The sequence below is a fragment of the Talpa europaea genome (genome assembly GCF_964194135.1).
Source record: "Talpa europaea genome assembly, chromosome: 12".
NCBI lineage: Eukaryota > Metazoa > Chordata > Mammalia > Eulipotyphla > Talpidae > Talpa > Talpa europaea.
In genome coordinates this window covers 96,177,746-96,200,106 of record NC_140079.1, presented here as the reverse complement: position 1 = coordinate 96,200,106, position 22,361 = coordinate 96,177,746, and the positions used below count along the sequence as shown (strand labels likewise).

Below are 22,361 nucleotides of genomic sequence, written 5' to 3'. Positions count from 1 at the left end.
GGATACATTTGCATATTGTGATATGCTTCCCTGTTCTGTTCTTTTTGATGGCCAGGTAGTCGTCTACTGGTGGACTGGCCTTCGTGAATACAAGTGATGCTGCAGGGAGCATCCCTGGACACATGACCTCAGGGGCAGTGCATGTGTCTGAAACAACAGTGTCTTTTCAGAGTAATCAGAGCTTTGTTTTTCCTGCTTCCATTGCATTCACCAGGCATGGAACTGCAAGATGACTTCTCCCATAGACACACTCAGAGGTCACCAAGGACCTCCTTTCTCAGTGCTCTGCCCCTGTCTTTTCTGTAGAATTTGACTCTATTCCCCATCCCATCCTGAGATTCTCTCCTTGCTTGGCTGGCTGTTACAGGACACTATGATTACAGGGAGACTTTTTCCTCCTACTTCTCTAATCATGCTTTTCCTGTGTCTTTTGTCTGTCTTGCAAAGGTCAACATTTGGCAGGAGCTTGAGGGAGTGGAGCCTGCTGGGCAACCCTTTTAGCTCCTCCTTGTCATCCAGGCAGACACACCCTGTGACCTCACTCTTTGGATCCCATAGGGACGGTGAGTTTTGATCACATCTAATTTCAAACATCTTCCAGACTCAAGCCCTTCATTTAAAAAAAGTATTGTTTTCAATTAATTTTATTATCACTATTTTATTGTTATGTACTATTTTAAGACATACAAAAAGGTATAAAGAACCAAAAAGTATAAAAGAACGACACAACAAATAACAATGCATCTACCTTTCAGCTTAACCCAAGATGATCAATACAGGTGAAGCCTCCCTCCCTGCCCGGTCACTGTGCTGGGTTCGGAGTTTGTTATTTCCTTGCATTTTAATTGAGTCCTGCATTTCTGACTGGCTTTGCAACAGGGTGGTCCCCAGGAAAGGGGGAGGTTCCCTGCCCCACCCAAGGGAGGGTGGAGCTGAGCAGGAAGTGGAGAAGCAGGAGAAGAGACTGAGGAAGGAAGCAGGATGGAGCCAGGAGACCTGGAAGAGGCGCATGGAGCCTAGAGACACGTGAAGAAACTGTGCTTGTCTTTTGGTCGTGGACTGGGTGACACAGATGTGGGTGAGACCCGTGGGGAGGTGACCATGGCAGCTTTTATCTTGATGTTCATTTTGCTCTTTTCCTTCCGGGCTTGTCTGGTTGTTTCTGACTCTTTTCTGTGGGTCCCCACTGGAAGGTGCTTTAGACTTGTGGCAGGCTTTGGGGCCTTGCTCTGGGCCGATCCCATTTGGATGGAGTTTTACCCACGAGGGGACGGGTAACTTTGGGTGCTTCATTTAGAAACTAGACTCTTTGCCTTACCTGTATTGTTTCCTAGTTGTATTAAAGTTCCTTCCCATTAAAGTCTCCTATGTTTTGTGTTGATGCGGCGGATGGCAGAACCCATTTAGAATAGGCAGGTTTGCGGGGCTTGGGCTGCCCTTCTCCCTGTCCTATAACAGCTTCACTGGGTATCTTTACAGGGGTATCTCACTCAGTCAGCATGCTTAAACGCAAGTGGAAGTGACTGTTTATTTCAAAAGGAAAGGGTGCCATATCAATCAATCAATCACTCAATCTACCTACCTACTTACCTACCCTACCTACCTGTCCATCCATCCATCTACCCATCCACCCACACATCTATCCACCTACCCACCCACCTATCTATCATCTTAGGAATATTTTCCATAGATATCCTTCCAGCAAGATACCTATCAGAGGTTGACTAACAAAACACACCAACCAGCCAGTTTGCAACCTCTGTAATACTAGATGTTAACTGCGATTATTTCTGCATGCTGGGACTCTGGACACTTTGTAACAACTCATCTGTGTTTTCTAAATTTTAAAGTGAAACATGAATTACTTCAAAGGTAAAAATTGTAACAAAATGCAAATAAATACTCCAAACCTATCTTCCCCCATTCCTCTTGCCAAGTTTCTTGCCCCAGACTTCCCTGTCAGTGGTACTAGAATTCTTGCAGGTGCTAAGTCTGGTATGCATACCTCTCTCTTGGGGGTTACTTGAGGGAATTTCTGCCTCCCCTGCTAGATTTTAAATGCTTAAGAGGTATAGACCTTGTCTTGTTCGTCTCTTGGGCAACCCACCACACAGCAGGGCTGAGAAACAGATGTTCCCCAAATGGTTCCTGAACCTTCTGCCTGATGCCTCAAGTTGTCTACATCTTGCAACTATCACCTGGCTGAGAAATTTCATCTATAAATAAGCAGTTTCTGTTTCAGGTATGGTTTGCCCTTGATATTTATACACTCTTAACTCCACACAGGCTTCAAACATAGAAACTGGATTGGTGTTGGTATTCAAATCCTTAGCCAGGGCACAAGGATCCCCCTCCAAGGAACCAAGTCATTGACGTGAATTTCTTCTTTTTGTCTTCGACATTCTAGCTGCTGTCACGACAGTTGCTGGGGAATTCCTGACGAGATTTTCCTTGTCCTTCCATGCTGTTCTTTCTGTGGTTTCCTTGTTTCTTTTCAGATCAAGTTCCAGATGGCTCAGCAGTGCTTCCAAAATGAGTATTTTGACAATTTGCTTAATGCTTGCACACCGTGTCACCTTCGATGCTCCAATACCCCTCCTCTGACATGTCAGCGTCATTGTAATGCAAGTAAGTAAAGAGGCTGGAACAATTACTCACTGGCATGCAGTGTTCTCTCTAGATCCGCTGTTGATTTATTCAACAAATCAACACTACAGGGAAGATGGTGAAATTTTTCCAAATGCAAAAAAGTAAAGGAACAAGGAAATTATTTCAATGCCAATAGGAACAAAGTAATTATTCAGAACTGAACTCAATTTTATTCAGCACTGTTAGCAACAGATTTTTATCAACTCTTCTAATTAAGTGCGTAGAATTGAAAAGTTAATGCTGATGAATTGGGGAATTAAAGAGCAAATAATGTAGACTTGCATGTTATCAGCTTGTTCTCTTTCTGACATTCATTTCAGTGAAAATAACAAATGCCATTCTCTGGACCTGTTTGGGCCTGAGCTTGACAGTTTCTTTGACAATTTTTGTGAAGCTTTTGCTGAAGAAGATGAAATCTGCACCATTAAAGAAGGACTTCAAAAACATAGGTGGGTTTCAAGGGCAATCTTTGTTTTTTGTTTTTTTTTAAAGATTTATTTATTTACTTATACAAGAACCAGGGTATAGGCCAGATGCACGGGAGGGTGAGAGGATTCACCAGAGATAGAGCGGGGAGCAGAACAGGCAGACTGACGAAATACACTGCTGAGGGGAGCGGCGGGCGAGACAGGCGAGGTCTGCTGTGCCATGTGGGACCCTCGTGGCTGGCCGGGATTGAACCGGTGCTGCAGAGACTGAGAACAGCTCCACAGCGCGGCGCTCAATCACCTGCGCCACTAGGGGAGGCCCTGAAGGGCAATCTTTGAAATCTATTTCCAAGAGGTGGCTACTGAAAGTTTCAGTTCCTTTTCTTGTTAAACACTGAATATTTCATTTGGTTAGGGTCCTTTTATAATTTTTATTTATTTATGCACACAAGAACTGGGGTGCAGGTCAGAGGTGCAGGGGGTGAGAGGATTCACCAGAGACAGAGTGGGAGCACAACAGGCAGATCAACTGAAATCCAATGCTGAGGGGGGCAGTGGGCGAGACTGGAGAGGTCTGCTGCACCGTGTGGGCCAGCTCAGGCCACAGTAGCTGGTGATAGCTTGATAGTGAACTCAGGCCACAGTAGCTGGTGATAGCTTGATAGTGCTGAGAATTTAACCCCTGAGCCACCAGGGAGTCGTTGATTAGAGTCCTTTTGAGTATGTTAGAGGAAAGTTATTTGTTTGTGGAGATATAGTTGACATAAATCACTATATTAATTTCACCTACACAGCATAATGATTTAATATGTTATATTGTGAACTTTCTAGTGGATGGAGCTGTTTTCTTTGGTGCTGGCACCTTCTTTGCAGGTGTCTGACAGACACCTCCCCCCAGATTCCTCACTTGATAATTACTCTTTTGCAGTACTGAGGCTTCCTTGGGGAAACATCCATTTCTCTAAAGTTAGCTCACTGATTAAATGTCAAGCTATCAGAAACTGCTAGCCAGGCCTGCTTCTCTCAGGAAAAGTATATTTGGCAAGAGCCAAGGCCATGCTTATAATGCAAACACTGTTTGCTCAGGTGAACATTTTACTTTAAAGCATTAGAAATGAATAATCAGTTGCTCCTGTATTGTTTGAGCAATCATCTCAAAAAAAGAGTCTTTATTAAGCAGTAGAGAATCAGGCCTGGGCAGTGATTGCTATATTTAGAGTTTCTTGCTATCAAAATATTTCTGCAGCACTTTGCCCTTGAGCTGATCCCAAAGCACTTAGCAGCCATTGTGCTCTTTTTTATGCATTTATTTTTCCTCACACAATCTGCAAAGCATCCACCTCATTTGCCTTCCGGTGCAGCAGGGGGAGGTAGGTAGGTGGTTGCTCTATATAATTTACTCATAATTTTTTTTTTTTTTTTTTTTTTGCTTGGGGCCTGATGGACAGTCAGGGAGTAACTTTAAGTGGGATGTTTTGGTAGAAGGCTGGGGAAGTAGTAAAACTTAGCTTCATCTATATAGATATAGATGTAGCTATAGCTATATATAGATAAAATGGGAATATAATGGAGATTCTTAGAAATTCATGTTAAAAATTTTAACCTGTTGGGCCTCCCCAGTGGCACAGCGGTTGAGCGCTGGGTTGCGAAGCTGCCCGCAGCCTATGCAGTGCCGGTTCGATCCCCGCTGCTCCCTGGCCGCCGGGGGAGGGTCCCACAGGGCGCACAGACCTCTCCTGCCGCCTGCTGCTCCCTTCAGCAGTGTACTTTGTCAGTCTGCCTGTTCTGTTCCCCGCTCTGGCTCTGGTGAATTCTCTCACCCTGCCGCGCTTCTGACTGTACGCAGTGCTTGTATCAATCAATAAATAAATCTTTAAAAAAAAAAATTTAACCTGTTGCAAAAAGCTCTGTTATAGGATCTTGTTTATTTCTGAATTCGAAAGCGTCACCCACAGGCTGATTTCAGTATGCTGTAACACACATCATGTGTCATTTCACGCATGTATCATAGGGCTAATGCCTCAATACCTCCAAGGTAGACAGGGTTAACAGATGGAGAGTGGCCAGGTGAAGACTTCAGCAACAGAGGGGCCTGTGCTCCTGCCTGCAGATATACCAGCCTGAGCCACCAAATCTAGCAAACTACATAGGAATAAATGTCAGTGTTGTCACATTTTGTTGAGTTTAAGAAGCTGGTTCTCTAGATTTGCATGAAAAAATTTCTTGATTTTTAAATGGACAACATAAAACAAATAAGCAGACATTTAAAAACACTGTATGCTCTGCTGAAAGCGTGTCTTTGACGCCCATGTGGCCTGTGGTCTGTCTGGCAGTGGAGGGCAGTTATTTGTTTTGTAGGAGATCTTTCTGACACTAAGTCCTGAAGTGAACTGCTGTCCTGCTACTCCCTGGGCAGTTTAGGTTAATGTTTTTGTATTATCAGGACCGGCTCTCCGGGAGGCTGAAGCTGCTGAGCTGGAGTCTGGCAGGACTGGTACTGCAGTCCTTTCCAGAGGCCTGGAGTACACAGTAGAGGACTGTACCTGTGAAGACTGTGTCAAGAGCAAAGTGAAGGCCGAATCTGATCATATCTTTCCGTTCCCAGTCATGGAAGAAGGCGCAACCATTCTTGTCACCACGAAAACAAATGACTACTGCAATAGCCTGCCAGGGGCAGTATGTCATGGGGATGGAGAAATCAATTTTTACTAATGAACCATCTCCACTGGTATAGAGCTACTCTGAAAACCTTGCGTTGGAAGGAAAGGATGATGGAGCAGATCTCTTTAGGATGATTGTACTTCTCAGTTGCTGATACAGCTTTTTGTCCTCTAATTCTGGAAACTGTGTCATATACAGTTTTCTATCTTATTGTTGCGAGCTTCTCTGGGAACGTCCTTGGTTTCTTGATTAAATGCTTGAAAAGCTGAAAAAGAAAGCATTGTAATGTGTAGATCCTATAGTTATACACTTCTATGGCCGAGCTACTTCTCTTCTGTACATGCATGTCATCCTTTGGGGCCACAGGAGACAGTATAGTGGTCAAGGCATTGCCCTTGGAACCAAACTGCCTAGGTTTGAATCCTGGCTCTGTTACCAGGAAGTTAAAGGCCTTGGGTGACTGTTAGTTACTTAACCACTCTATGCTTCATTTCCTGACCTGTTAACCTCACAATGGGGATAATAATAGTATATCTACTTCTAAGGTTCTTTTATCTGATTCATAAGTACTTTGTGTTAGTTTCTATTGCTCTGATGATTTTTGTCAATTCCTCTGAAGGTTGGTCTCTTTGAGGGCAGGTGCACACGCCTTTCCTGTTAAATTGTTAAATTTCCTTAGAAATTGCTTCAGGCTCTTTGAGGGGCCTCTTTCTTCTCTCCTTACCCCCTAGTATTATCTCCTAGAGGTATATTTTTCAAAGACCAGAAGAGCTATTGACCTGGGCTTTTGATTTTTGGTCCTCCAGACTAAAGTCCTGGAAAGAGGAATTATAATCCTTACAGGGTGTGGCTGGTGGTCAAAACAAAACAAAACCTAAAGCACAATTAAGATTTCAATCATTTATTCTGCGTCAAGTGCTGTGAAGAAAGGGTCTGGGATGCAGAGAGACAGAATTTATCATCTTCAAGACAATTCCATGAAGTAGGTATGGGATGCCCTCCCAAAGCTTAGAGAGGCAGGCAGACCTAAGAAACAGGCTTGGGGGAGGAAGGGGGGAATTAAGGTCTAAGGATTCCTTAACAACTGTAAAGTACAATTTGGAAAATGGGAAAAACTACTTCAGCAATCACACATGCAAATATTTGCATTTTTACATTCCATAAACATGGTTGTATTTTGACACAATTGTAATCCTGTTGTACAGACCATGTTGTATGGCACTTAAAAAATTATTTCCTTAATCTTTAGCATTTTAACTACAGCAAGACAATGAAATGTGAAACATGAAACATGAAAGTGAGGTGGGCCATGATTTGCAGAACTGTTGGCCTTTGGTGTTTTCCACTATCATAATTAATGCTGGGGTGGGGGGGGTAGAGAGTACTTGTGTTGAGAGGCAATGTGGGAGGAGCCCACGGGACTGTGGGTCACACAGAACTGGGCCAGAATTCTGCCTGGATTTCCCAGTGGGGCTTGGTCCTCAACTCAGTTTTCAACTGTAGATCGAGACTTATTAGTGGATCTACAATTTCTGTTGGCATTAAAAAAAAAAAAGAATAGAACACATTACCTACAAAATTGTCTTGTTAACATCTCCTTAAGTGTATACACATGTTTAACGTGCATAAATTGTATTTTTTCCCCTACTCTGGCTGTGGGCAAAAAAAGCCGGGAAAATGTTCCGTTAACCTTTCCGGATCCCCTTCCCCATCTGTCCAATGGGGCAGTGACTGGACTGCATAAGCTTCTTGTGAACACATGATCTCCATCTCCACAGCCACCACTCCGTGAGCTCCTGGTACTTTTTTTTTTTTTAAAGATTAATTTATTTATGCATACAAGAACTGGGGTACAGGCCAGAGGTGTGTGTGGGGGTGTGAGAGGACTCACCAGAGACAGGGTGGGGAGCAGAACAGGCAGATCGACTGAAATGCACTGCTGAGGGGAGCAGCAGGCAAGACAGGACAGGTCTGCTGCGCCATGTGGGTAGCTCCCTGGCTGGCCGGGGGATCGAACTCCTGCTGCAGAGGCTGCGGACATCTTCAGAGGTTGTGTTTTAACCCCTTGCGCCACCAGGGAGGCCCAGCTCTTGGTACTTTAATCACTTGCTAGAAAACTGCAGTGGCCACTCTCAACCCAGAAGGGTCATCCCCTTACCACCCAGCTCGATGGTGTCGGTGTCGCTCTCTGCTTCTGTTCTGCGGTGCGCTCCGCTCCGTACTGGGGCGTCGGGCGTGGAGGGGGGGCAGTCCAGCCCCTCCCCAGGGGCTCTCTCGCACCCGCCGTCACCCACCCCCTCGCTGCGGCCCCCTCCGAGCAGGGCGTGTGCACCTGCTGCTGCTTCTGGAAGTTTCCCAAGGCTCCTCCCACCCTCTCCCTCCATCACCTGGGCCTTTGTCCCAGGTCAGTCACCTCCCAGAGCCTCCTGTTCCTCCGGGACGGCCCGCCGGTCCCCGCTCTTACGCCCCCCGGGACGCGGCCCCCTCGCCTGGGCGGCCATCGCCGTCGAGGCCCAGGCGGGGTCGGCGGGGTCGGCGGGTCGGCGGGGTCGGCGGGGTCGGCGGGGTCAGCGGGGTCGCGCGGGGCCGCGGTGGCTCCCCCGGGTCGCGCCGGCGCCGCGTGTTTACGTTCCGGGTCGGGGGCGGGGCCTCGGCGGCGGCGCCACTTCCGGGGCGGGGCGTCGGGCGGGGCGGGCGCTCCCGGCCTGTCTGGAGCTCGGCGGCGGCGGCGGCGCGGGCACGGCCGGGAGCGGCACCATGAGCGGTGAGTGGCGGCCTGGCCGCCGGCGCCCGCCCGGCCGTCCCGGCTCCCGTCGCGCCCGCCGCACACTCCGGCCCGAGCCCCCGTCCCGTCCCCGCAGCCGCGTCCCGGCGCGCCCGGGCCCCCGACCCCCGGCCCCGGGTCGCCCGGCTCCCGGCCCCCCGCAACTGCAGAGCTCGGGCACCCCCAGCCCGGGACCCGCCCGCCGGCCACAGCCAGCCCCGGACCCTCCGCCCCCCGCGCCTCCCGGTCCTCGCGCCGGACCCCACTTCTCAGACCCCCTGGTGTCTCAGTCCCGCCTAACTCCTGCACCCCGAGTCCGCATCCCGGCCCCTGCGCCCCGTCCTCCCGCTGCCGGCCTCGTCCCCGGCCCCGGCCCCGCAGACAGTGTCCTCGCCGCGCGCTCCGGCCTGCCGGCCCCGAGCCCCGCCGGCTCCCCGGAAACTCCCTGGATCCCGGGGACCCTCAGCTCTCCCGTCTCTTTGTCTTCCCTACTCACGCCCTGTGCCCAGTGACAGGCTGACCCCGTCCCCAGGGGGTCCCGGTCCCTCTGTTTCCCTCTTTGGGTCTTGCTTCCTACGTTAATTTTTTTTTTTAATAGTCCAGCCCCTTTCATTTCTTTTTCTAGTTCATTTGAGGTCTCTCTGGCCCGTGTTGCAACCCTTCTCTTCTCCTTCAGGGCTGAGCCTGTCTGGGGGCTGTGGCTCTGCCCTCCCACTGCACCCCTTTCTCTCCCTCCCTCCCACCCTCTAGGGAGGGGGTGGCTGGGAGGGCGAGGGGCTGGCGGTGGACAGCTTGTCCTCGGTGTTTCTGAAGTTTAGTCCCTTGACTTGGTTGCACATTCTCAGTCCTTTCCCTGAAGACATCGCCTGGTTTGCATGCTAAGTCATTCCTGGGTGTTGTGTGTGGAGATGGGAGTGACTCAGGGAAGCCTCTCAGCTGCCCTGGCTGGGATGAGCCCCGGCTTGGAGGGCCCGCCACCCTCCTGGTGCCTGTTCCCCTCTCTGTGGAATTGCTTCTGAAGAATTTTTGCACCCGTCCTCCCAACCCTGTTTTCACCCTGGCATTTCTGCAGGTTGACAGGGAGCAAGACCAGGGGGATGTTTCTTTCATCCTTTCTAACCTTGAAGTTAACTTTGTGGGTCACTTTTTTTCCCCAAAGATTTATTTATTTATTTATTTATACAAGCACTGGGTACAGTCAGAAGCGCGGGAGGGTGAGAGAATTCACCAGAGTCAGAGCAGGGAGCAGAGCAGGCAGAAGGACTGAAGTACACTGCTGAGGGGAGCAGCGGGCGGCAGGAGAGGTCTGCGCGCCATGTGGGACCCTCCCCCAGCGGCCTGGGAGCAGCTGGGGATCGAACCTGCGCTGCAGAGGCTGCGGGCAGCTTCGCAACCCAGCGCTCAACCGCTGCGCCACCGAGGAGGCCCTGTGGGTCACTTTTTTACTAGTTATGTGCCTTTTGTTTTTGCTGTCCAAGAGCAAGGTTTGTGAAATAGATGGTCTGGATGAGGGAGTTGGGGAGGGGGCTTTGAGAGCTAGTCTAACTTTGTTGTCAAACTGAATGAGTCTAAAGTTTCTGGTTCGTGAACATAGTAACACCACCACAAAGATAGGGGAGTAATCCTATCCTCCCAGGGGGTAATATGTGTAGTCAGGTCTCAGGCAGTCCCTGGAGCCAGAAGGTCTGAATTCAAATCCTGGCTCTGCCGCATGAAGCTGTGTCATGAGAGCGAGTTACTTGACCAAACTGGAAATCCCAACAAAGGGGGATAAATTATTGTGCCTGTCCTAGGCTTGTTGCAATGACTAATCATTACTTAGGTAAAGCCACTATACTGTGCCTCTCACGTGGTGGGTGAACTGACTGGTTGTTGTTTCTGTAAGGACCCAGCATGAAGGTGGTGTTGTTTTCTGGCCCAGCTCTGGGGCAAGGGCTGGGGCTGAGCCGTCCCTGGAAATCTCTTCCTTTTAATGTGACCAAGAAGTCTCTGTCATGACCTCACTGTTCTGGACCATCCTTACTTCTGCCGTCATTGCCAGAAGAAGTGAAATTGACAAGCCTAGGGAAAGGGATGAGCTTATGTTTCAGAGAACAATCGAATGGCAAAGCTCAGGAAGTTTTAAGTTTTAATTTAAAAAACATCATTAGGTCTAAAATGACAAAAGGAGCCAACAAATGGTTTTTTAAGGAAAAAGCATTAAAGATGAAAGCCTTCTTTTGAAGAGATTGTCATTTAGGCAGAAAAAGTGGTTGCTGAGGATATTCGGGAAAGTCCAAAGTATTTTCAATCGTTTCTTGAAAACACAGTTGAAGTGGGGTTTTTCCACCTGTGGGATTGATGTTGAGCACACAATGCAATAATGTGGCATGGATGTACTTCCTCTTTTTCTTCTTTTTAAAGAAAATTTCAAACATTAAAGTGGAGCTGACAATCTAACAAACCCCATGTACCATTCATTACAGGATTTCAACAAATGCCAGCTCTTGCCTTCATCTATATCCCTGTCTGTTCCCTGCCTCTCTCCGCAGTTTATTTTGAGACAAATCCCTACACCAGTTTATTTTAAAGCAAATCACTGTATCATTTCATCTGTAAATAACGAAATGTGTATCTCTGAAGTAATAGGGGCCCCTTTTTGAAAGACACAGCTCAGTCCCATTATCATACCTCTAAGACATTAGCAATCATCCTTTAATATCACCAGATAGTCAATGTTCAAATTTCCATGATTGTCTCATAATTTTATTTTGTAGTGTGCTTTTGAAAACTCAGGATCTAAGTAAGGGTTAGACAATGTAACTTGGTTTGTCTTTTAACTCTTTTTTTTAGTTTAATTTTTTTAAAAGTTTTTAGTGTATTCACAGTGTTGTAATAAATTTTAGAACATTTTCATTACTCCAGAAAGAAACACCTACCCATTAGCAGCGGTTCCTTTTTCTCCTCTCCCTTAGCCCCAGGCAACCACTAGTCTACATGCTCTCTGGATTTTCCTATTCTGGATATTTCATATAAACTAAATCACACAACATGCGTTTTTTTGTGTCATTGCTCTTGTAATGTTTATTAGGTTCATCCATGTTGCAGTGTGTATTGGTAGGTACTTCATTCCTTTTGGGGCAAAATATTCCATTGTATTGTTGCCCTGTGCTTGGCTTATCCATTTGTTAGTTGATGCACATTTGACTTATTTGCACTTCTGGGTTGTTGTGTGAATAATGTTGCTGTGGACAGGCACACACAGGTTGTCGTGTGGGCACATTTTCATATCTCTTGGGTATGATGCCAGGTCCATTTGAGGAGCTCTTGGACTGTTTTCCAAAGTGGATACATCACTTTCCATTCCCACCGGGCACTGTGGGGAAAGTTCTGGTTTCTCTGCATCCTCACCAAAATCTTTTTGATAATAGCTGTTCTCGGGAGTGTGAATTGGTGTCTGTGGTTTTGATTTGCATTTTCCTAATGACTAATGATGATGAGCACCATTCCTCATGCTCTTGACCGTGTATGTACCATCTTAGGGGACAAGTATCTATTCAGACCCTTCGTCTACTTTTTAATTGGGGTCTCTTTTCATTGTGAGCTTTGAGAATCCTATATAATTTCTGGATACAGGTCCTTTATCAGCTATTATTTATATAAAAACTCTTCTCCCATTCTGTGGGGTTTTTTTACTTTCTTGATGGTATCCTCTGAAGCACAAAGTCTTTTTTAAACCCAAGATTCCCCTCTTATCTCTCTTTTCCCCTCCCCTCCCAGCAATTTTTGTTGAAGGAAACAGTTTATCCTATAATGTATCTTTGTGGGATTTTGCTGATTGCATCCTTTTGGTGTGCTTTGACATGTTTCTCTGTCTCTTTCACCTCCTATAAATTGGCCATTAGAGTCTGCTACATTTTGTAGTTGGAAATGCTTGAGTCAGAGGTCAGATGGGTTCAAAGCGGACTACGTTAAGTGCAGAGTACCAGGAGGTGGAGTGGCGCCGTAATGCACACACTGGACAAATGGGTGTCATGAGACCGGCCACAGCCAGCTGACCATTAATTGGGGAGTAGATAAACATGTGTGGTCTGATTACTCCATGGAAAGTCTCAAAGATGTCACAAGGAACAAAATGGGTTTATACACACCACTGTGGCTGTAGCTCCACATTAACTTTCTGTATATTAAAAAGAAGGGTGCAGAATTATACCTAAAATATGTAACTTGATGCAAATTCACACATGTACACAAAACAGAGTTTCTAGACTCATATTTATATGAGAAGTAAAGAAATTAGAAGGAGAGACCTGCCCCATGTGGGTGGCTTCTTAAGGTGTTGTGGTGGTGATTATATCTGTTTTCTTTGAAGAATCCAGTGGGTTGGAATACTTGATCACCAGCCTCTCCAAGCTAAGGAATTCTGATTTTCAGATAATGTTTTCGCTCTTACTGGGGAAGTAAAACTTGTAGGGCCCGAAAACCATGTTATTTGCACTGCATTTTCTAAGACTTTTTATTCGAAGGTCCTCAGTGCTCATTTCCATTAGTAACTGTCAAGAATCCTTCCTAGACTAGGAAGAACTGATGTTCCCTTTTCAAGGAAAGCCTGACCGAGAGGTCAAATAAATCAGCCCCAAGGGCAGGACACACCACATACACCGGGCCTTTGTGGGTCCTTCCTGCTGTGTCTTGCCTGATGTTTGTGTCCATTTTGGCAGTTCTTTCCTTTGTCTGGAATATTGAAGGTCACGCTTTTCTCCTTGGCATTGACTGGGCCATCTCCAGCAGTGCCTTGTATTCGGCATAAAGAATTGGCTGAAATGAGTGAATGGAAAAAAGAGTATTTATGGTTTTCATTCAGAGCAGAAAGGGGGATGGCATCAACTTTACCCCCTATGCAAGGCGCTGGGTTGGTCCCTCATGGAGAGGGCAAGAAGCTACTAGTGTCCTGCTCTCCGCAAACACTTGACCCTCCTCTGGGGGCCAGTGGCAGTGGACCAGAGCCTACATCTCTCTCTCATGGCTCTGCTGGGCAACCAATAGGAAGTCAAGTTCTGGGAGTTCTTAAAACGTGGAACTGAAATCCAAGGTATTCTGGTTGACTCTAGATTCTGGCAGGTGAACATAATTCCAGATGAAGCACCTTTTGTCCTGCCCTGTCTTCTCCATACAAAGGTCAGGTCATCTCAGTGGGAGGTGATAACGTTGGTTCTGGAGGGGGGAAACCTTTTTTACTGGGATGCATAAAGCACAGATATGCATGCAGTGACAAACGGGTGTTAATGTTTCCTCTAGGCAGTGATGAAGGAAAAAAAAACAGTCTAAAAAAGATCCAAAGGGGTAGTTAATGAAAAAACAGGTTGAGTAACACTGATAGAGGCTGAGGTGATTTTATCATTATCTATATTTGCATTTTGATTTTACCCTTAACATCATCTTTAGGATGATTTCCCAGAAGTTGCATTAACATAAAAGTGTTGATTGTTCTTGATTGCTCTTTCTGCCAAAGTTGTTGTCCTCATTTAAAATACTGCCAGTAAGAGTGGGGCTCTGATGGCAGCAGAGCTTGGTCAGATATTCAGGCCTCAACAATCAGTAGATGTTTATTGGAGGACAATTTGGTAGCTCTTCTGTCACTTAGCCAAGAACTGAGCTGTTGGTCTGATAAGTGAATGGGCACACCAGTGGTGTGTTAGCCAGGACCCTTTTCAGTTGCATATGGCAAAAACTGGTTTCAACACACTGGGAAATTAGAGTGTCTTGTAATGAAAAGACTAGGGTTAGGGTTAGCTTCAGGCTCAGTGGGATCCAGGTGCTTGGAGAGTTGGAGGGACTGTCTGTCCACCTCTCAACTCAATGCAGTCTCTGCCTGCCTTCACGAACCCTGCTTTCCCTGCCCACTACACTCATTTCCATACTCCACCTGTCCCTGTAAGGCAGTGGAGGGGTCTGATTTTGGTGGCGTGCTTGCCTTTGGCCTACTCTGGTCAGCAATTTCTTGCCTTCCTCCTCCTTCACTTCAGTTTTCCTTTTTTTTTTTTTTTTTAATTTGGGGTGGTTGTCATTTTTGGGGGTGGTAGAAATTAAACAAAAACAACAGTACTGAGCTCACCGCTGGGCTGACATTGTCAACATCCCACCTGCCTTTAAACGTAACTGAGTGTGATTTCTGCCAGCACAGCCAGCTGATACCGAGCCTGTTCCCTGCTCGGCTCTGGATGTGGTGGAGTCTCGGTTATCTGGTGAGGGCAGGTGGAAACACAATCAAGCTGTGATCCTGTAACCAATTTGCTGCCCGGTGCCTACGAAGTCTGGAAACAGACACTGCAGTTTTCATTTCTAAATCCCCCGCTCTGATTAATCCTGCTAGGGCAGTGGTTGGCCAGTGGGGTAAAATCTTTTTGTAAGCAGTCCTGCTGATTCACGAGTGGATCATCTCTAGCAGTGGCTTTTGAGATTCTAGGAGAGCTGAGTAGTTGTGATAGCGGCTGTAGGAACCACAAAGCCTAAAATATTTACTGTCTGGCTCTTGACAGAAAAAGTTTGTACCCTGTTCTGTGGTACATTACAGATGCAGGTTTATTCAATGAAAGTCAGAAATACAGGCCACCCGAGACAGCCAGCTTTGGGAGAAGTGTTAATTGCGGTTTTGTGGGTCCTTGAGGAAATTCACCTACTCTGTTGTGTTAGTTCTGCAACATCAGGAGGTCATGTGCTCCCCTGTGCTTCCAGATGTTATGGCCGCTGTGTAGATAATCAGTGCAGGGTGAAGGAGTTGGGAACACAAGGGTGTGGGGCCCCTCCACTCCCGACAGTCATGGCTGGGGCTGTGCTCACAGAGGGCTGGATGCTCTTGAGAAGGAAGTGCTGCTGGACAGAGCAGCAGCGAATTGGGGTGCAGCTGGAAGGGCACGTGGGAGCACAGCATGGTGGTGGCCATTAAACTTGGGGAAATCCCAGTATCTTTGCTGGCTTTTGGAGTTATGTAGAAAGGAAGAAAAAGTGAAGATGCGGGAAAGAGATTAAGTTGCTGGAGTGTGTCCTTGAGCTGGTGAGAGGAGGTGGGATTCCCAGCCCACGTGGAGGTATAAGTGACTCTACCCTCTCAGAACCTCAGTTTCATCATCTGTGAGGTGGTGATAACAAATTCACCTTAGGGCAGAAATCTCTGGCTGCAGCATGTGGATGTTTTGGGCTAGATAAATCTTGGCCGTGTGTGTGGGGGGCTGTCCTGTGCATGGTAGGTGTCTAAGCACCATCCCTGCATTCTAGATGCCTGGACACCCTCCAGGCTGTGCCAAAGATGCTTGCAGGTGTTGCTGAGTGCCCTGTGGCGGTGAAACCTCCTCGGGTGACAATGGCTTAGCTCCCCCCCAACTCCTCGGTAGCCCCCCTTTACATGGGGGCCTCCTTGAACTCTGCTTACTTGAGTGCACGTGTTTCCTGTTCAGGCCCTGACAGATGCAGAAGTTAGGGACCTCCCAGCTTGACACAGACTCTCCCCACAGTATCAGCAGAAAGACGAAAGGGAAGAGAGCGTGGGTGGCAGCAGGGCACTCTCTAGTGTCACCTTGTCCCACCTTTTGGGCTGTCTCACAGGAGTCCCTTTGGTTTTGAGTGTTCTTGGTCCTTATCTGCCTCTTGCAGTCTTTCCCATGAAACTTTTCTTTCGTGAGGCGAAATTCAAACAATATAAAAGCATTTATGTTTTTGATAATGATCAAAGCAATGAACAATCATTACATGACATATTTAGCAGTTGTAAAAGCAATTAACCATTTTAAAGTGAACAATTCAGTGGTGTTTAGTACATTCCTTGACATCTGCAGCCACCACCTTATCTAGTTCCAAAACATTTTCTTCACCTCGAAAGGAATCCCTGTGCCCATGAAGCAGTTATGTTCTATCTGTGTGGATTTACCTGTTCTAGTCCTTCCTGGTTTTTAAAAACACAGCCCAAGTTCCTACCTTTTCAGTAGGTCCTAGTCTCCAGCAGAATGGCCATGTGGGGGCCCTAGTTTGAGTCAAGGAGACCCCCCCCTTCAGTGCTTACTCTGCTGCCTGACTGCTGGCAGGATTCCTGGCAATAGTGGGGGCACCCAGAGAACCTCTCTTCTGTCTTCTTGCTGCACTGCAAAGACCAGCCTCACACAGCGACTTGGCCTGGCCTCTGTTCTGTGTGGAGAGGTGGGGGCATACCTTGATCGAGTGACCAACCCTCCTCTGGGTTGAACTCCAGCGTCACTTGCTGCAAGTATCAAAGAGGGAACACACACAGAGAGCCTGCTGCATCCTGCTGATTTCCCCTCCTCACATGCCAAGGGACCGTTGCTTTTACCCCCAAGAGCAGAGAACCCAGAGACTGCATTGGATTGCTTTGAATTGCTCTGGACAGAAGGTAGTCTGGTGGAAATCCCTCTTGGAGCCAGAGGTCTTGATGTCTCTGGGGTAGAGGGTGGCCAACCACAATAACTATGGCTAATGTATAAAATCTTGGTAGCTACTAGGCTCTGTTCTGTGGGCGGATACACACTTGCTCCTTTATTGGCCCTGCTGGGGGCAGCGAGGGGAGGGAACTTGCCCGTGGTCACATACCTGGGCTAGTGGAGTCAAGCCAGGCTAGCCCGTTCTTTTCCTTTTAATGCCACAATACTGTTTTCTGGGTGTCCAAGTCCTGCCTCTTCACCTGCAGGCTGTCCATTCTTCACCTCTACTCTGCCTGTCCATGAGGCTCCTGAAGGCTGAGATTTGCAGGAATGAATGTAGGGTCCTAAGGGTTTTGAATGTCAAAGACAAAGATATGAGCACCCGGGACCAGGTAACTGATCTGCACTTGCACATATGGTTTCTGGGCCAGGGGCCCGGCACTGGCACACTTCTCGCCTTGGGGGTGTGCCCCTGGGATTATTCCCTGTGGTGCCTTTACAGTTTCTGTTTTTGGTTTTGTTTTTTTTTTTAAAAGATTTATTTATTTATGCATATAAGAGCTGGGGTACAGGCCAGAGATGCAGGAGGTGAGAGGATTCACCAGAGACAGAGTGGGGAACAGAACAGGCGGATTGACTGAGGGGAGCAGTGGGGAGACAGGAGAGGTCTGCTTCACCATGTGGGTTGCTCCCTGGTCGGCCGGGGGATCGAACTTGTGCTGCAAAGGCTGGGGATTGCTTCATCGTGCAGTGCTTAACCCCTTGCACCACCAGGGAGGCCCTACAGTTTCTGTTTTGATGGTGGTCTCTCAAGAAAGTTTAAAGAAGTCTAGTTTGCTCTTCTGGTTGATGGTGTTGACCCAGGGCTGCCGCTGGAAAAGGAAGGAAGCGGGAAGGCCGGGGTGTCACCCAGCAATTCTTCCTGCACAGCGGTGGGGCTATCGCCCCTGCTGGTTTGTTAAGGGTTGTGAGTGAGCAGAGTCAGCAGATGGCAGAGCCAAGAGCCAGCTCTGCCAGGGGACCAGCCTGGGTGAAGGTCTCTTCCTCGCTGAGCCTCAGAGCCCTGGAGGATGGAGCCCGTGCCCTTTGTTGAGGCTAAAATTCACCCCACAGGGGAGGCTTAGCAGGTGGCCAGTGGCTCTCTGCCCCCTTGGTGGCTGCTGTCTTTGAGACCGGAGGATTCCTAGTCTTTGTCACTGGGAGAAGGAGGAAAGATGGTAGGTTGAAGGCTCCCCTGCCTGTCTCCACAGAGCTCCTCTCCCTCCACTGCAGACCTGGGGGTGGGATCTCGTGCGGAGACCAGGCTCCTGCAGCCTGGCCAGGAGACCAGCTCTTCCTCGTGACTTCCTGCTCCGGGCCCCCTCCAGTGCCCCCTCTGTGCCACAGTTCACAAGCGCGCCCAAGGCTACCCGAGCTCCTCCACCCTGCAAGTGAGACCCATTCCCTAAGTCCTGGCTCGGGGCTGGGGTGCCCACAGGTGCCCACCCTGAGGTTGAGTGGTCTCCAGCACACTTGTCACTGCAGAGTGATTGGAACCTCATTTGCAGTGGGCTGAGACCTGCACAACCTCAGGATGTTTCTATATAGAGAATAGACCTTTTCCCCACCCTGAGGAGGGGCTTTGCAAGGTGAGGCATTGCACCTAGAAAAAGCAGTGGGGTGAGATGAAGCAGATGGTTTCCAGGCCCTGCGCATAATAGGAAGGGTAGGTGCCAGTCCTTACCATTCATGTCGGTGCAGGAGCCAGCAGCCTCAGCATCACCTGGGCACTTGTGACAAAGACAGCTTGCAGGTTCCCCCCAGACCTGCTGAATCAGGACCTGCCTTTTAACAAGACCCCAGGAGACTCGCATGCACAGGGAAGCTTGAGAATTATTGCACAGACGAGCAGCAGTGAGCCGATGGAAATTTCAAATTTTCTGTGTACATTTTTTCCTGATTTTTTTATTTTTTCACTTGAAATACTTTTATGATCAGAAAAAACAGCAAAGGCATTTCGAGGGTAAAAAACCTGTCAACTTTCCTGTTGGTGTTTCCCGAGGGCTGTGGAGTTGGCGGGTGGATGCAGTCCTTGGAAAAGGGAAGAAAGCAGCCTGACTTCTCTGTCCTGGGTCAGAGAGAAGAGCAGAAACTGATCCCTATAGCGGGGTCACGGGAGATGCAGGTGCCAGGGGAGCTGGGTGAGGGCCTCGGGCAGGCGGGCCCTCAGCCATCCTCTTTGCTTCAACTTGGCCTCTTGTCTGGTGGGAATGATGTGCAGGCTGTCCTTTCTGGAAACCTCTTTCAGAAAAAGCAGCGGCAACCCTTGGGAAAACAGTCGTATTCCTGTGTGTCCATGGCCTGGTTGTATCTCCCACCAAGTGGGACCCAGAGCCTGACCCCTCCTCATGGTCCCCGCAGCCCCGTGTGACCCCGCCTGCCCGTCTGCTCTCCTTCCCTCAAGTCCCGGGAGGGTCCGGGAGCTGTGCGTGCTCCTGCATCGGCCACGCCCTCATCCTAGCTGGCCTCCCGGATCTCGTGGCTGCTCCTTTCCTCTTAAAAGGGCTGAGCTCAGGTGTGACTTGGCACAGGGGCCTTCCCTACAGCCCGGCGGCCTGGCCTCCTGACTTCCTCCCTGCCTCGTCACACCATTCGGTTTTCTTCCTAGTCAGACTCTCCCAGTCCGCTCATTTGCAGCAGATGCACTGTTTGTTTCGCCCTCCCGGAGAAGGCGACTTTGTGCATTTAACTGTCCAGCACTTTGCACGTGGCCTGGCATGCAGAGTCCTGTCTGTGGAGGGCTCGGTGTACACGACTGCTTATCCACTCTGAGTTTCAGCTTCCCCTGCCTGGTATGGGGACCTACTATGTGGCTTGTAGGTGGTGGTGGAAGTTAAGGCCGCCGGGGACGCAGGCAGAGCAGTCCGGTGCTGGCTGGTGGGCAGTGCGGTGGTTACTTACCTCTGGCCCTGGACAGGACTTGGGCAGGCGGGTCTCTGAGGCTACGCCCTGCTGGTGCTTCCTGGGGCAGCCCTTGTGAGGTGCCCGAGAGCTAGACATGGCCTGTTGTGACACAAGGCCTACAGTGTAGGGCTCCTGCTGTTGTGACCCAGTGCGCCTCTGCTCTGAAATGACTGTTCTGTCCCTGTCCCTGTTGGTGGGGTTGCTGACAACTCGTGTGTGCCCAGCACTTCCTTCCACCGACTGTCTGCCTGGTGGTGCCTTCAAGTGATCTTGCCCCTAAATGGACGTCATGGGCTGTGGGCCCTGTGAGTCCACAACGAATGCTTTCGGTCACCAGGAAAAGCCCCATGCAAGTGGACTGAGCAGTTGGGGCTCTTGCTGCGGGGAGGGTGGAGCTCTCTAGTGCTGGTTCAGCAGACGGCCCTCAGGCCTGGTGTCTGTCCTGGGGCCTGCCCTTCTGGCTTGCCGCTCTTGGTCACACAGTGCCACTCGGGCTCCACTCTGTGTTTGTGGTGGAGGCAGGAAGGATGGACAGACGACTTAAGACACCACCTCCTGCCCTTTACCAGGTGGGCAGTATTTCCCCAGCACCCTCCGGGGGCACGCCTGCCTTAAGTCTCAGTAGGACTTGTTAGGGACGGCCTTATAAAGGCAGCTGAGAAAAGCCAGAACTGGGTTTCCCTGCCTCCAGGTGGCCTGGAGAAGGATGCTAAACCTGGTGGCGAGCAGCGAGCAACGCCCGCTGCCTGGGAAGCCTCCCTGCCAGGTTAGCCCCCCAGGGGCAGCTTTGATCCAGAGGACATGGGGCAGTGTCTGGAGGCGCGCCACGGCTTATATCTGTGTGCTACTGGCATCTAGTGGGTTGGGGCCCGGGGGACTGTTAAGTATCCTGTGTTGCACAGGGAGCCCCCACTGCAGAGGATGTTGATTGTGCTGAGCTTGAGAAGGCCGGAGCGGGCCATTATGGACACATTCTTCAGATTAGGGGGACGCTGAGCTGATTTCCCGGGAGTCAGGGTCAGGCCAGTAGTCAAGGTTCATTGTAGTGAAGTAGGTTCTTGGCACCCAGTGTTGTTACTGATTCATTAAGGACGCCCAGTGCTGGGTGAGATGTCCGATGCCACACGCCAGAAGTCCTGACAGAAGGCTCGTGTCAGGGAGAACTAATTGAGCTTCGTTGCATTTTAGGATCACAGAACAATGACATGAAAAGACAATGCCTGCTGGAGCGACTGCTGGATGCAGTGAAACAGGTAAGAGCAGGGCTCCCGTGTGCCTTTGAGGCCAGTGACAGGGCAGTGGTTCTGCCCCCCAGACACTCTCACGCCCACTGGTATCTGGGAACAGTGAGGCTTGCAGTTCCCCTGGCAAGGGATAGAGCAGGGAGGCGGCAGAGCTAGGGAAAGGAGGGCCCCATCCTTCAGGGTTTCAAAGTCTCGTTTCCAAACCACCATGTACCGGGGAACCTCTTACAGTGGCTGAGGTGGTAGGTTGGAGCTGGGACCCCGTGAGCACAAGAGCAGAGGCAGAGGGATGGGGCTGGGCACGGCTGGGGCATCTGCTGGCTGCGGAGGTCCGGATCTTCCATGAGGGCCCTGTGCTCATTTTGGAGGTTGGTTTTGATGCCGCCTCTGGTGGGGCGTGGAGGGGGCTTTGACGTGAGGCTGCATTAGGTAGCGTCCTGTCCTGCGCCTGAGGATGGGTGCTGCTATGAGCCACACTGGTTGCGTGGCGTGCTGGGCTCCCCACAGAGTGCTCTCCAGGAACCCTTCCCGCCCTGCCAGGCAGTTCCCGCAGTGATTTCCAGTTTACAGATGAAGAAACCAAAGCTCAGAAGATCCAGTGGTCTGGCTAGTAAGTGGCAGAGCCAGGACTGCCTGGGAATTCTCGGTGCGCATAGTTAGAAGGGGCCTGACCACAGCATGCATGTTGTCACAGTACGGGGAGATGCTTAATACAAGTGGGTGCTGCGTGCTGACATGAGCCCAAAGAGTTTAGCAGTTGCCCAAGCCCCGAGGCACCCTGGCCTCATCTCTGCACCCTGTGTGAGCCGGGGCACCTCGCCTGCCTCGTCCAGGCCCCTCTTCTCTGTAATCTGCTCACTCATCTCCACAGTGGACGGAACTTGTTTGTTAAAGCAGGTGAGGGGCCTGACACGCCCCTGGTGCATAGTAAATATGGAATCCACACTATTCGTTTCTTCTGTCTTTGCTCCAGAAATGGAAAATGTAAGATGAGGAAGCAGGTCAAAGCACTTTAAATGTAGCAGTTAAATAGAAATAATGGGAGGGTTATGCCCACGCCTGCTACTGTGTTGTTTTGTTGTTATTATGGGTGTGTGCATGTAAAAGCTGTATTTGTACCTTTACAAAGACCAACTTTATTGAGGTGTAATTTGAGTGTAATAAATACAGCAATTTTAAGAGTGCGGTGCCCCGAGTTTTGACAAATGTGTCATTTAGAACACTACATAGCTTCTGTCTGTTTTAATACAATAAATGCAGCAAG

The 22,361-nt window shown here is 49.3% G+C and overlaps 2 protein-coding genes across 3 annotated transcripts in view; both read left to right on the top strand.

The window, feature by feature from the left end:
* Positions 1–2,510: 2,510 nt before the first annotated feature.
* TNFRSF17 (TNF receptor superfamily member 17) lies at positions 2,511–5,811 on the top strand (the record flags this gene model as incomplete). The annotated part of the gene is given in 4 exon segments (XM_084250234.1): positions 2,511–2,628; positions 2,970–3,098; positions 5,521–5,755; positions 5,757–5,811. Coding segments are annotated over 4 exon segments (537 nt in total).
* Positions 5,812–21,046: 15,235 nt separating this feature from the next.
* SNX29 (sorting nexin 29) overlaps positions 21,047–22,361 on the top strand; it is a gene marked incomplete at its 3' end in the record, with an annotated part of 282,630 nt that continues 281,315 nt past the window's right edge. For both annotated transcript variants that reach the window (XM_084250522.1, XM_084250521.1), the window contains exon 1: positions 21,047–21,106. In XM_084250522.1, coding sequence (XP_084106648.1) covers positions 21,059–21,106 — 48 coding nt within the window. In that variant the 5' untranslated portion in view covers positions 21,047–21,058. The remainder of the gene's footprint in view (positions 21,107–22,361) is intronic.